We start from the raw sequence: 12,741 nt of genomic DNA, 5'->3' as shown, positions 1-12,741 counted from the left end.
ATCCTGATCGGCCCCCTAAATTGTGATCATTTTATGTCTAGTGTACAACCACTTGATTAAATAAAATTAAGAGTGTGTTTTTTTTTTTTTCATGTCTATGTGCCCTGCGCTTGGTTTACAACCAGTTAGAGGTGTACAGCTGGGAGTATGAAGACAGCTGGGATCAGCTTTAGCTAGCCAGCGACCCTAGTGAGAACAAGGAGCTAAGAAAATGGATGCGCTGTATAGTACCAAGGATACAGCAGCACACAGAATAAAGTTAAGCCAGCAAATGAAGTTTTACATTATGCTACCCTTTTGATGAAAGGCACAAACATTCACAATAAATATTCAAGAAAATGCAAGAGCTGTATTGAGATTCCATTCATACAAAAGTAACAAGAATGGTCATGAATGAATCACGGCCAAAATACATGCCTGAATATGTTTGAAGGTTAGTCCTTTTTTGTGATCTATTACCTAGCAAACACATCAGATGTAATTGAACTGTGCTTAATTATTCAGTGTTTTTTGTGTGGGTGTGATTTTCCCTCCAAATTCTTTTACATTAGAGTAGTACTTTGATATGTTGATGATTACATGTTGCATACCTAATTATGTGGCCGCTGAACGTTAACGTGTAAATAAGGAAGAACCCAACAACTGTCAAACCTTCAAGCCTGAGTATGCATTACGGACATTTTTCATGTTTCAAGTGGCACAGAGGTGATCATTCAGTATTCATACAGATAACTTTGGACTGCACTACCCACACATCAGTATGGTCCAGAGCTGAGCCAGTTAAAGTGTTGTTCCTTCTTCCTTATGATTCTCCATTTCTGAGCTCAAGGTCACCACACCTCCACAATTTTGTGAAGGCAGCTTTGTTGTTGAGTCATTGTTGTATCTGCATGAATAATTCATAGACCTTCATTACAACATCTCAAGTCTTTCCAGTTTCCCTGACACTATTATCTTCTCTTCATGTCTGATCACATATCCCATCTCTTCTCTCCCGCCCGTGCTCTCGACTTGTTCCCGTCCCCGCTCCTATTACAATGTACTTGCCTCATTTTCTCTTACCCCTTCTTTATCCTGCCACCCATCCCTCCATCTTCTGCACCACTTCTTTAGCATCTGCATATGCCTGCTTTTTATTCCTCCTTATCTCACTGAACATAGTCTAAATAGAAAGAGGGAATGCCAAATGTGAGCAAGTTCCCACTGAACTCGTTTAAGGAATACAGAAGAAAGAAGCTGAAAGTAAAGAGGATCCAAATGAGGCTAAATGTTGGCCAGTGACTTCATGAAAGGAAAAAGAGCAGCAAAACGGAAAATTCTGCATTTCCACATTGGTATGGTTGACCGGAGAATTTAATAGAAATGCTTTTATAGATGATGGATACAAATTGAGTCAATCCATCTCGTGAGTCTGTGATGGATTATGGCTAAGTATAGGTAAATGAATATACAGCAGTCTTATTTCATGAAAATCAGTTCAGGGACAGTTTGTTCTTCAGATCATAGCTTCATGAAAAATTAGTGTGATTAAAGACGGACCACATAATGATAGCAAATTTGGTTTCCATGGATATTCACTGAGAAATATAATACATGAGCTTGCCAGGGATTTATTTATACATGTTCATACACCAAAAATAAGTTCAAGTAGCGTATTCTTCAGATAATATCACTGTTTTTGCTTCTTTTTCACTACATTGTCTGTCCCTGCCCACATTTTAGCTCCCAAAAATGTCAATGCATTCTCCTGTAGCATCAGTATTCATTTACATTTGACTATAGAACCGTTTTCAATTGTAAAGTCTTGTAATTGTAATGTACTTGCCCATCTAGCAAGTGTAAAAAGAGTTTTAAACATATGGTGTCTTTGCTGTTCTCACAGTGAGACCTACTTAATATTTGACACAAACATATGTTCTCTAATGCCGCAAGTGACCGGAACATCATTAAAGTCCCTATCCCACTGAGAGGTGAATGTTGGTGCAATGAAACGTTGAAAATTTCTTTGCGACGAGAAGGGGAAAAACATGAAACTGTCTGCAAACTTTTTGCAAACTTGTAAATGTCGATGACCTTGAACAAACTCTGTTGAGATCATAAGAGCTTTGCGTTCACCCCTTAGTGGGATAGGGACTTTACTTATCCACTGCCAGTCCAGTTAAAATGGATTTTTGACGTAAAAAGCCGTCAGTGGGAGTGAGTAAGTTCATTGCACCAGCATCATAATTCAAATTAAGTGCCACCAAAAGCAGCAATAATTTACCTACGCATCAGTAAACTCAAAATCACTTTTACTAATAAATAATGACTGTTCAAATTGAACTAATATAGAGAGACATGATAACATGTGCACACTTTTTTTCCCCACAATCCACAATGCTCAAATTCCATAATGCAGACTAACACTTGTCTTAACAAAATAAAATTGATACATTCAATCCCAATGCCCAACCTTGCTTCAGACATTTAAACCCACCTGTGCTCGTGTAGCCTTGGTCGCGATTGATGGCACCTGCTACGTCTATTACTCTTGGTAAATCAACACGTTGCGAATGTGCTGTAATGACAGATTATTAGCTTCCACAACGACTGACATTTACTGAGTGTGTTGGCATGCACACTGGGAGAGGGAAGGATACACACAATCAGGAGGATAGAGATACTGTAGCCGCTAACCATTTGGATAAAATCATACTAAAAAAATCACTTATAATCAATCCAGAACACTGATAGTTTACCTATTTGTGCCTCTAATGTGCAAATACTGTAGCTGAATTGACTTTGGCGTTATATACTGTGGGTGTCATTACAGTTTATTTGGCTCCCATCTCAGATCTACTTGTGTCTGAATGGAGTAATCCGACCTATTAATGCATAAATGCTTGAGGGTAATTGTTTGCAGCAGACAGTGTACACAATTTTCTTGAATTCATTGCTGGTGGCTTCATTAATGTGTGAAAAGAATGTTGAGTCGATGGCCAGATTTTAAGAACGGATTAAGGGAACTGCAAGTGAAACATGTATTTACTGCGTAAACTAGTCATCAAGCAGTACAAAATCAGTCATCGCTTTATCCACGCTTAAAAAATGAACCCAAAAACCGAAATAAACCAAATAGATAATTCAGTTAATTCAGTCTCAAAATAATATAAAACTGCAAATTCTCTGTGGTCTGTCACATTTAACTTAAGTAATCAGTCATTACATTCATTGTGTTCAGCTTTCATTATTCTGGCTGGAGATATAATTTTAAGAGTCAGAAAAAACACGTTCGAAAACATTATTATTTTTTTTTTTAGTTATGACTTTTTCCGGAAAAAAAAAACAATCATTGTGAATAATGGTGTGATTCTAATGATAATATTTTGGAACAATTCCTCTGTGGGTACCATCAAAATGACTTTTCCTGATGATTAAACACATCTACTAAAGCTGTGAAGTGTGTTGCCCAGGAAGCAATGCTCCCTTGGACCTTGTGTGATCTGTCGGAAAAAGACAGCGCTGAAAGGGCCAGAGGAGATAATAACGTATTCAAAAAGAGGAAATGAGCAAGTATTAAGATGAATAACAAACATCTTCATGTCGACCTCTAATTTCTTCCCTCTGAATTTTGTTGTTCCTTCCTCTGTGACTATTATTCCACATGACTTCTTTTGTCAATACTGTGTAAAGAAAGACACAAATAATGCCATTGACATGTGTGTTCTTTTTTCTTGCTTTTTGATGTTCTTGATGAGTTCTGTGGTGCTGCCTACATGTTGCCCTGTTATTCTATTCTGCTTGGTTCTTGATTTGCAATGATTTAACTGTTTTTGTTTTTTTAAGCAGTATTACTGCTGGAAATAATCATGACCATTGAATTATCAAATATACATATACGTATGCAATTTTGTTTTAATAATTAACAATTTTAAGTGGAACTATTTAAATACTTGAGTAACTTCAGGAAAACCGAGGGCACAGAGGGGTGTGCGTATCAGTGTGTGCGTGTCAGTCACGAGATTCATCAGTATCAAGAAGATAATTATTTTGTTTAAGTCTGAGCCACGCTTGACTGCTCACAGGCGTAACTCATTAGGTGTCTAATCATTGCTGCCTTTTTCCCAATGAATACATATCAATGTGTGTGTGTGTGTGTGTGTGTGTGTGTGTGTGTGTGTGTGTGTGTGTGTGTGTGTATACACAAGTGTGTGGTGCTCTACTAGTACACATTTGGTCACTTTCATTCATGGATCATTTATTTTGTCACCGTCGTCACAAGTCAGGACACATTAAATCACATTTTATCTAATGCAGACATTGAGGTCACTGGCACAGAGAGAAAGAAGAGAACATTTCTCTCGTCTCCTTCGGCAAAATAACCAACATATAAATACAATATTTTAGCTCGGAATTAAGCCGTGTTGTTGTATCGATTGCTATTTTCTTCAGTGTTGCTTGCGATGTTCATGTTTCATGTTAAGTTTTAACCCAGAAAAAAAAAAGTTTAGATTGAAGAGACAATAATGCACTAATATTTTAACTCAAGGTGCCAAGTCCACAACAAACCAAAAGAAGTCACCAAGACAATTAGGCTGTAAACAACTAGAAACAACACAACTTTGGGCATTGCACCACGAATACACAGAAGAGCACATTAGAGAGGCACAATAACACAGTCCAACATGATAATTGCTGCAAACTCTTCATTTCACCAACATGCCACAATATGAGACACAAACACAAATTACACAAAGCAATGCAACAGCTGCCTTAGCCAGCAATAGGTGACCCACAATCATTCCGTAGCTAGGGATAGATGTGGTTCAAACACTGTGTATCTGTGTGAACAGCTGTTCTCTGTGATGAAAATTAACAAAACATCACAGCGGTGTTGCCTCACTAATGAACAAATGCAGTCTGGAGAATTTCTATTGCACAGGACCATACCCCAATCGCAAACAAATTTGTTGCCCCGAAAATATGCTATATATACAATTCTAACACAATAATTGAAGACAAAAAAATCCCCCATTCCAAGTCATAAGTGTTGTGACGTTTACTGAGAAGCACTTTTTTTTTTTTTTGGTATTTCAGGGTTTTGTCAGCATCCTGAAATTTGTATAAATGAGTGTTGTTACTGTTAAGTTTTGAGTAAAATGTTGACCACATTCAATAGGCTAAATACGCCCCAGGTTTAGAGGATTACCTTCAGATTAAATATGGACAACATTGGACCGGCAACAACACAACAGCGTTTTCAACATTTTTTTTTTTACATTTTATAACCTATTGGAAGAGCTAATCCCAGCTAAGGTTTCAATGACTTTTTCTGGACACAATCAAATCTCTTTTTACAAATATTTACTCTCATTATATGTCAAACCTGTGCATGTTTTGAATTGTCTTGAGACACCTACAGTCCAATAAATATACAGCTAACTGATGCTTGTATCTCAATAAACATAGGCAAGATATTCTGCCTATGCGATACATATGTGTGATACAATGTTTTTTGAAACAAATCATGTTGTGTGTAAGTGGAAAGTGTTCTTTTGGTCGACTCTTGTCCCTGTCATTTACCTTTCTATTTTTATAGAAAATGTGCTCCATGGTTGCGTGGCTTACATGCTATTAAGCGCACTAAGTGCCATCAATGCTGCCTCCCCCTTATCAAGTGCGCAATGAGAGTGGCTGATTGGAAGTGGTTTTATGAGCTGCAACGCGGCGACAATTTTTCTAGCATCTATTTCCCTCTTAAGGAAAGTTGCTCTTGCTCTGCTGTAACAAAAACCACACAAGTGCGATTTTTCCAACGCTGCGTTTGAAACAACGCATTACTGTCACTGCGGTTGCTCTCATTGATCAGAATTCACACCCCTAAAGTGTGAAGTAAATAATCCCTTGGCACATAATGGCATCTCCTAATAGCGTCCTAATTAGCACATTATCTCAATTCAAAGCTTTCAGCTATTCTGGGTTTTTGGTTTTATTTCTCATCTGACAGACTGTAATTTACTGAATTAGCTATGTCTGGCGACCTCATCCTCTCGCACATAATCTTTTTATGAAAGTAGGAATGAATATTCGGTTACTTTCTGAAAATTTTCATCGGAAACATTAAGTAGTTCCCAATATACCATGAAATCTATTCTAGTTTTGATTATATCTCCAATTTGAAAACCAACGGGTTGTTTTCATGTTGCATCACCAGTTCTTCAGAGAGAGTTTAGACTTTATTATTCAAAACATTCCAGTCAATAACACTCCACGGTCACCTCGACGAGAGACCTATTTCTCTCAGTAGTCATTTGCTTTTTCGCACATCAAAGTTCACCTTAGGACAAAACCACACCTATTAAACATGGAACATCTGGGTTCATATCTGAGTTTCGGCCAATACCTTTTATGCTGGTCTATTCATTATTCATTTTGAAATGATCTGATGCTTTTTTTTAATATAACCTACATGTCAGATTAATCTGTCAGATCATAGGACAACAGCTGAGGCACAATGATGAATTTTTGGCACTTAGAATAAATGTTCTTGTGCTTAATAATCACCTTGATACATCATCTCTAAGGAAACCAATCCCCCGGTGGCCAAATCATGAGTTAGTCTCTCAAAGTTTTTCTTGTCTTTCATCTTTTGTCTTTGCTGGTGTGACATCTGCTGAATCCGCCAGCTTGTCTGATGACACTGGCCATCAATTATGAATGTCAATCACGGTGAATAGTTTTTAATGCTGTTGCATTAAAGTTTACACCCCATTCTGTTAGGTGCAAATTGAATTCAACGAGTCCCCGTGAAACATCCCTCTTGAGGTTGTTTAGGGTTAGGAGTTTCACTTTATTCCCTCCAGTTGCATAGTACAAAATTAGCTGTTTGAAAAATTTCCCACTGGTCATAAAGATCCGATAGGACCAGTTCTTCAGCTTGACCCCAATCCATTATCTCTGGTGTCCACCAGCGGGTTCGGGGATGACCGCCACAACAGGCATAGACCACCTTACAGCCACAACTCCAATCAGCCCCCTTGACTATGCAGGCACGGAACGTGGTCCACCTGAACTCTGTGTCTCACGACTCTTCAAGACGTTTGAGAAATTCTGCCAAGGGTGGGAGTTGAAACCCTCTCTGACAGGGGACTCTGACAGATGGTCCCAGCAGACTCTCATAATAAATTTGGGTCTACCAGGTCAGACTGGCATTCTGCCCCACCATCGAAGCCAACACACCACCAGGTGGGGATCAGTTAACACTCTGCGCCTGAGTGTCCAAAACATACAAAAAACTTTAAGATTAAATTTAGCCATGGTATAAATCACAAAGATCTTTTTATTGGCATTTATGAGGTATAACTACAGTAAGGATGTGATCGTCTATTGTAATTTTCAAGAAATATCTGATGAGTGACATATTTTATCCACCATGTCTTCTTTGTAATCCCGTCTTCTCAGGTGATGCACTGACATTCAAATCAAATAGACATTGTTAATTACTGATTGTGATCATCATGATTGGACCGCCATCTGTTGATGGTCACCTCATATTCCCTTGCAAGTGATTAAACCAGAGCCGGTGAGAAACCTGAGAAACTATTTACTCTCATAATTAAAAGAAACCCGAATGTTAATGTAATGCTAATGTTTAGTGCATTTTGACACAAAGATAATCACCCAAAAAATAACACATGCAGTTTTACTATGCTGTCGGTCAACTTCTGCGTTTGTCTCTTATTGCCCGACAGTGCTCTTTGTATCAACTGTAAATTTCACATCGGTAGCAAAATCTACTGCAAAGAAGATGTATAGGACTCTATTGGGCTGTGATGAATGGCAAAGTGCACTTAGGATTTGCATTGCACTGAAAATGAAATACTGGAAAATACTGGAAGTCGAGATAAGAGATTAATGGCTTTTTAAAAGTATTGTATATTTTCCCACTGTGTGAGGGTTATTTTGAGTCAATTACATAATTTGGGTTTTTAGCACTGGCTCATTAATGCTTGTTGACATCAATCATGCCTTTGTGTGCAAGTCCCCCCCCCCCCCCCCCCACACACACACACACACACGCGCACACACCACACACACGCACACACTTACGCAGCAGTTGTGATTTTATCATTTTTCAGAGAGTTTGAAACATTTTCATTTGAAGTACGCTGACTTCCAATGCACTAATATGTGTCCACAGAGTACAGTAATTTATTCCTTTTTATTTATCAACTCCTCTAAAACACCATCTGCTTTTAGTTGGTTCACTGTCTAGTCCATTTTCTGCCACCAAATTGTCAGGGACGCCAGGGATATGTGATAGAAAACACAAAAAAATACCCAACATGTCATATTTTTGGGGGGTTGAAATAAGGTTGAAAAAAGGTCTTCGGGATTGAATAAGTTATCCATGATCCATAGAGCACAATTTTCATCTTACTCCCTGATGCAACTTATTTTCATTATTCAACATTTCAAATTCAGAATATTGCTAAAAAAAATTACATTGAAGCAAATTAGATTAATGTAGTGTTTAAATGTGTCATAGATGTGGAAGTGACTCCTTGAAACCGAAGATGAAACTTTGCACGAAACAGTCTGTTTTTTGTTGGTTACCGTGATATAATAAGTCTCAGTTGTTTTGCATCTTAAACGCATTATATGGGGCCATTATTATTGGATGACTAAACATGGCCTGAGGGAGCAGCAGTCAGTGTGCCATAGGAAGGCAAACTATTTTCGACGCATTATGAATTCTCATTTATTAGACTTATGTTTGTATACAGTATTATTATATATTTTTTGTATCTATTATGCAGTTTTTTTGTTTTTGTCATTTAAAATGTTGACGTGCAGCTTAGCATGGACATATAGTTATCATCAAACAAACACAAGTAAACATATGTGGCTGTATGCACAAAACATTTATATTTGACTTCAAAAACAGTTTATTGAGCATAGTATGATTTACATTAGCCATTCTCATACCTAATCTCATTCCCATGCTTCACTGGAGACTGCTATTCTACCAGAGGCGTCGGCTGAGACCAGTCCTGCTCTTTTTGAGGTTTCCTGAGCACAGCAGAAATGTTCCATCTTTCATGCTCTCACTTGTATGATTTACAGCTAATAAATAATTGACAAGCCGCAAATAATGGAATACCAGTATTACAGCATTTTACAGTGCATGGTAGATTGATGATCCAGCGCAGTATGCATGCAACTGAAGCCTTGTGCCTGCAAGTAAAGCGTTTAGCAGTCAATTTGTCTGGCTCAGACAGTAGGCGGGGGGGCAATGAAGAGTGTGTAGCCTCCAGAAGTCATTTTTGGAACTATGAATGTTAAAGAGCAGGTTGCCAAATAAAAGTGAGTGCTTTGTCTCATTGATCTATTTTATTATGTTGAATTACTAACGTTTCAATGTCAATTTAATTGGATTGTGTTCTGCATAGGTCATTTTAATTAAATGAAAAACAATTTTCACACCATGAAACAAAGGTTACATTTCTTTCTGTCATCAAGGTGGTATTATCGGTATTATTTTTCTAATGTCTTACGAGCCTTTTCTTTTTTCTTCATTTGTTCTTTCTTTCGTTTTCACCTTTTTTCCTTTGCATTTCTCTAGGTTATAAAGCTGTCGTTTGAAGAGTTTGACCTGGAACGAGGCTATGATACGCTCACTGTTGGCGATGGAGGAAAGATAGGAGACACAAGACGGGTGCTTTACGTGTAAGTGATGTTAATACTGTAAATATTTACATCAGAACTTACATTTTGGCATTATTTTGTCTATATTGTCGACAGTATGCATGTATACATAGGGCACACTTGCACATTCCAGTTAGAGTCCCTAAAATAACTAAACTAAATAAAGATTTAAAATGAAAAGAATAACACTTCAATTTTTTATTGACAGAGCTTGTGGTTTGCATTTTGTAGGAAAGTATCGTACTCAGAGGTGCTGGTAATTGTTTACAAGGTTTGTCAGAAAACTTCAGGATTGGTGTCATTAATACTATTTCCAGCCCAGACTAAAAAGTGTGTTTTAACCTGCGGGTGGGCCGGCACCTTTGTTGGTTCAGTGCACGAGGCAAGGTGAAATTTGTGACTTTTCACAAAGCCTCGAGCAGCTCACAGTTCCTGGCCAAGATGAACATAGCCTGTTGGGGCAAACGTACTCCATGGAAGTTGAACCTCTCTCTCATTCTCAGTATGAATATATGTCCAACCAACTTGGCGGTGATGATGGAGGTGTGCAAGGTCCCGGAATAATCCTTGCTGTAGTGCATGAAGGCATGAAAATGTGTTAGACTTTTAGCGTATTTTCATGGGGGAAACTTTTATTTTATTTATTTATTTTTTGGTGGTGGGGTGGGGGCTGGGGGTACATTATTTGATATCAGTCCTACAACTTTTCTCGGAGAGTTCCAGAGCTAGAGTGGCAGGGAAAAAAAAACAAAAAAACATCCCTGTCATGTTGACTTAGGCCAGTGCTTCTCAAATTGTAGGGTGGCCCCTCTTTGGGGGGCGGATGAGCCCACTTTAGTTTTTTCATGTGAAGTCTAATTGCAATATAATAAGCATTCATCTTTTTTGTTATTTCAGGCACTTGGATGCACTTGTTTTGTTGTAGAGTAAGCTGTAACCTATATAAATGCTGTAAAAAATGATAAACAGCAGTGATTTTTATTGCTTTTTTCTTTTGTTAATGTTACAAAGAAAAAGGGGGGGGGGGGGGGGGGGGCTTAACATAATACAATTTAGAAGCAATGACATAGGCACATCGAGCTCGACCTCTGACCACCCCCGGTTACCATTGCCGCTGATGTTGATTGATTCAATTTGCTGTCTATAATGTAAATGGATTAAGGGTCTGCTCACTCTAAAATTCTTGGCAGGTCTCTCAGGGTATAACTGAGGATAATAATAAGTAAAAAGCACTGCATCAGACCCTCGAAGGCTCCAGCCCATACGACATCTGCCTTGATTGACAGATGGCCAGTACAGCATAGCTCGTACAAATCTCATGTATGTTGTAAAAAAAGCCAAAGTAAAATGGAGGTCTGAAGTTTTGTTTGACCAGTGGCGTGTTTTTCCCACGATTTTCAACCCAACTACCGCAAGGGCATCAACTTTACACCTTTACACCTTCCAATCAAGCAACCTTTATCAATCAAAAAATAAGCGTATCAACATAAAGTATCCTTGGTTTCTATCAACACATTAATAATACGCCGTGTTTATGTATGCGTCTGTGTAGACTTACAGGGTCCAGTGTACCTGACATCATCGTAAGCTTGTCAAATCAGATGTGGCTTCATCTGCAGTCTGATGACACAATCGGCTCCGCTGGGTTCAAGGCAGTTTATGAAGGTATGCAGAAGCTTCTTGTCTCTTTCCACTAGCGTGCACGCACTCACATGCACACTCACACAAATCTTACATTACAGAGTGTGAAAGTCAAATTATTGCTGATGCTCTTATTTAGCCATAAACACAACCTATTTTTTTCTCTTCTATCAGTGCTTGTGTGTGTGCATGAATTACAAGATGGTAATAAATGAATTATGAGTCAATCATTTGATCGTTTTGCTTGGTTATTTCCATATTATGCACAAGCTCACACTGAGAGAGTGAAAAAGATAAAGACGGCCTGAAGACAGTGAAGGTGAAAAAGGACAATGGGCGTGCTTGGCTAATAATTCATTATTTAGGACATTTCATGCATTTTATAGATACATGTGATTAAATACAGCTCCTTACTATGCCAGTCCAGCCCAGTAAGTTGATTTGAGCTAAATTGAATTCAAATGACACCGAGGCCTCCAAAGGTAAAGATGGAGGTAATTGGATCCTGGCAGAGAGAATGACGGTGAGAAATTGGTAGAATGGGACAACATGACAAATTGAGTGAGAAGTTGTCTTACTGTACATGACTCAAGGAGGAAATGAGAGCACATGAAAGAGATCAAGTGTGTATTATTGGTTCTTGCTGCCGCTGTTACTGACAACATGGGCTATGGTCAGTCACTTTTCAAGGAATTGTGCGCATATGTTATCAATGTCTCATTTTGAATATGTATGTGTTCAAATATGGCTGCAGGAGAGTGTGCCTCGCCCATCGTCCTAAAAACATGTGATTAGCTATTGTGAAATTTACATTTCATTCAATACTTTAGTTGGAAGCTGACATGCTAACAAACAATAAAAATGAAGATGAATATGGTCTCACGGAGTGATTTTTCAGCAGTTGTCACTGTCTGGGTAAATAAATTATTTTAGAATTGCCCATTTTTAGCATTTGGGGCTATTTTAAACTATTTTTGCATCTAAACAAACAAAAATAATTTGGTAGACTGCTTTGCAGTATTATCTGACCGCCAAGTTGAAAAGTGCTGAGTAACAACCAAGAGCAGTTTGCCCCTGACTCTCGATATTTAAGGTTTTCAAGAAGAGTAATGACGTCTGCTCTCTCGTCTGGTGAAAATGCGGGTGTCACACTTTTGATTTACTGTTGTCAGACAGGACAAAGTCAACGTTTTTATTTCAGGAATTTGCAAGCTATAACATGAAAGGAGGGAGGAGCCTACTCACTAGATGGCACTTACAACTTCTAGATACTCTTGTCAGTCAGCATTTTTTTTTTTTTTTTTTAGAACTAAACAATTACGTTTTTGCGAGCTTTTTGTGTCACCGCCATGCTGTCACATCCTATAATGTCATCCTTTTAAGGACCCAGAGCCATGAGAGAGTTATTCAGGC

General features: G+C 38.3%; 1 protein-coding gene across 1 annotated transcript in view; it reads left to right on the top strand.

Annotated features, from left to right (window-relative positions):
- The window catches only part of csmd1a (CUB and Sushi multiple domains 1a), a 371,307-nt gene that overhangs the window by 235,450 nt on the left and 123,116 nt on the right, over positions 1–12,741 (top strand). The window contains exons 11-12 of the mRNA XM_088414132.1: positions 9,605–9,708; positions 11,240–11,352. Of these exons, the coding sequence (XP_088270258.1) occupies positions 9,605–9,708; positions 11,240–11,352 (217 nt within the window). The remainder of the gene's footprint in view (positions 1–9,604; positions 9,709–11,239; positions 11,353–12,741) is intronic.

Source organism: Hippichthys cyanospilos, chromosome 4 (genome assembly GCF_059441005.1).
Source record: "Hippichthys cyanospilos isolate Australia breed blue-spotted pipefish chromosome 4, RoL_Hcya_1.0, whole genome shotgun sequence".
NCBI lineage: Eukaryota > Metazoa > Chordata > Actinopteri > Syngnathiformes > Syngnathidae > Hippichthys > Hippichthys cyanospilos.
The sequence above is the reverse complement of the archived record's forward strand: the minus strand, read 5'-3'. Positions and strand labels throughout refer to the sequence as shown.